Raw genomic sequence first — 1,397 nt, forward strand, 5'->3', positions numbered from 1 at the left:
ACAGTTGTACGCCTTTAGGAAGTCCTGTAGTTCCACTTGAATATGGTAAGAAACAAATATCGTCAATACTTCGTCTGACTTCTTTCAAACAGGACTTATCTATATGTACATCTTCAGTCAATTCATGGAATGAAACTATATCTTGTGGTACTGATTCTCCATTAGTCTTTACAGCTATTATAGGAATATTTAATTTTGCTAATTTTATAGCTTCTTTAACAGTGTTCACTGTTTCGCAAATAGTTACAACTGCTTTTGCTTCACTTAGTAGCAATTGTCGTTGTATTTCATCTGGAATTATTTTATTCATTAATAAAATATTTTAATTAATGTTGATGAAAATGTGTTACGGCATTGACCTTTTATCGATCAATAAGATTTTATTCAATACTAGCTGTGCTCGCGACTTCGTCCGCGTGAAATACTTTCTTTGTTTGTTTTATTTTAGTATAATAAAATAAAAAACAATTCTAAAATAAAGGTAGCCTTTGTCATTCCTTATTACAGTTACCTACCAGTAAAAGTCCCTTCAAAATCGGTCTAGCAAATTTCAAAGAGAAGCCGGAACAAACAGACAAACATACAGACTAAAATTGTAAAAACAATAAATATTGGTTGTTTGTTTTGGAGACTCCAATTTTTATATGTGTAGAATTTTAGCCGTCGGCGATTTAGCGAACAACTTTGTTTCGGTGAAGTAAAAAGTTTAAAAAAATTGAATGAATTCGGATTTCAAGAAATAAACATAAAGTAACATTGCTGAATAATTTTCACAATTTTAAATTTATGTTAATTTTGAACTATTTTTTAATAATGAGGAACATTGCTTTTGATGCTTATCATTTTCTCGTAAACTCAAATAACAGCTTGATTGTGTTTCGAGAATACGATCATCTTAAATTACACTCACTGACAATACAAGCTTACTTACACTGGTTAAACGCCTTTGTGAATACACAATGAGAATTTGCTTTAATATTTCGGTTCGGATCATTACCTACATCGTTTCAAAATGTCATTATTATAAAGCAAATTCATAAAATTACCACTACATCTTTTGCGTTAGTTTCCAAAAGAAAAGTTGGACAAGGTTTTAAGTGATATAAAAACTTAGAACAAAACAAAGAAGTCGGAAAGATCAAAGGAATGTAGAATGAATTTTCCGAAATGTATTACTTTACTTAATATATGTTTGTGATTAATCGAGTAGCTAAAGAAAGATTTTTTTTTAATTTCGTGATGACAATTTGTGCTAATTCATGTGGCGTGTTAATTTGATACAAAAAACTTACGTGGGGTATATACGGGGTTAATTGTACTAATAACACCCCCAGCTTCTAATATTCCCAATGCGACGAGGGGAAAGTCGGGAATATTGGGCAACATAACAGCTACCG

The 1,397-nt window shown here is 30.9% G+C and overlaps 1 protein-coding gene across 1 annotated transcript in view; it reads right to left on the bottom strand.

The window, feature by feature from the left end:
- The window catches only part of LOC106121575 (4-coumarate--CoA ligase 1), a 9,678-nt gene that overhangs the window by 4,873 nt on the left and 3,408 nt on the right, over nt 1–1,397 (bottom strand). Inside the window, exons 3-4 of the mRNA XM_013317287.1 lie at nt 1,293–1,391; nt 3–291 (exon numbers count right to left, since the gene is read on the bottom strand). Of these exons, the coding sequence (XP_013172741.1) occupies nt 3–291; nt 1,293–1,391 (388 nt within the window). The remainder of the gene's footprint in view (nt 1–2; nt 292–1,292; nt 1,392–1,397) is intronic.

Source organism: Papilio xuthus, unplaced genomic scaffold (assembly GCF_000836235.2).
Source record: "Papilio xuthus unplaced genomic scaffold, Pxut_1.1 DF826938.1, whole genome shotgun sequence".
In the NCBI taxonomy this organism is placed as follows: domain Eukaryota; kingdom Metazoa; phylum Arthropoda; class Insecta; order Lepidoptera; family Papilionidae; genus Papilio; species Papilio xuthus.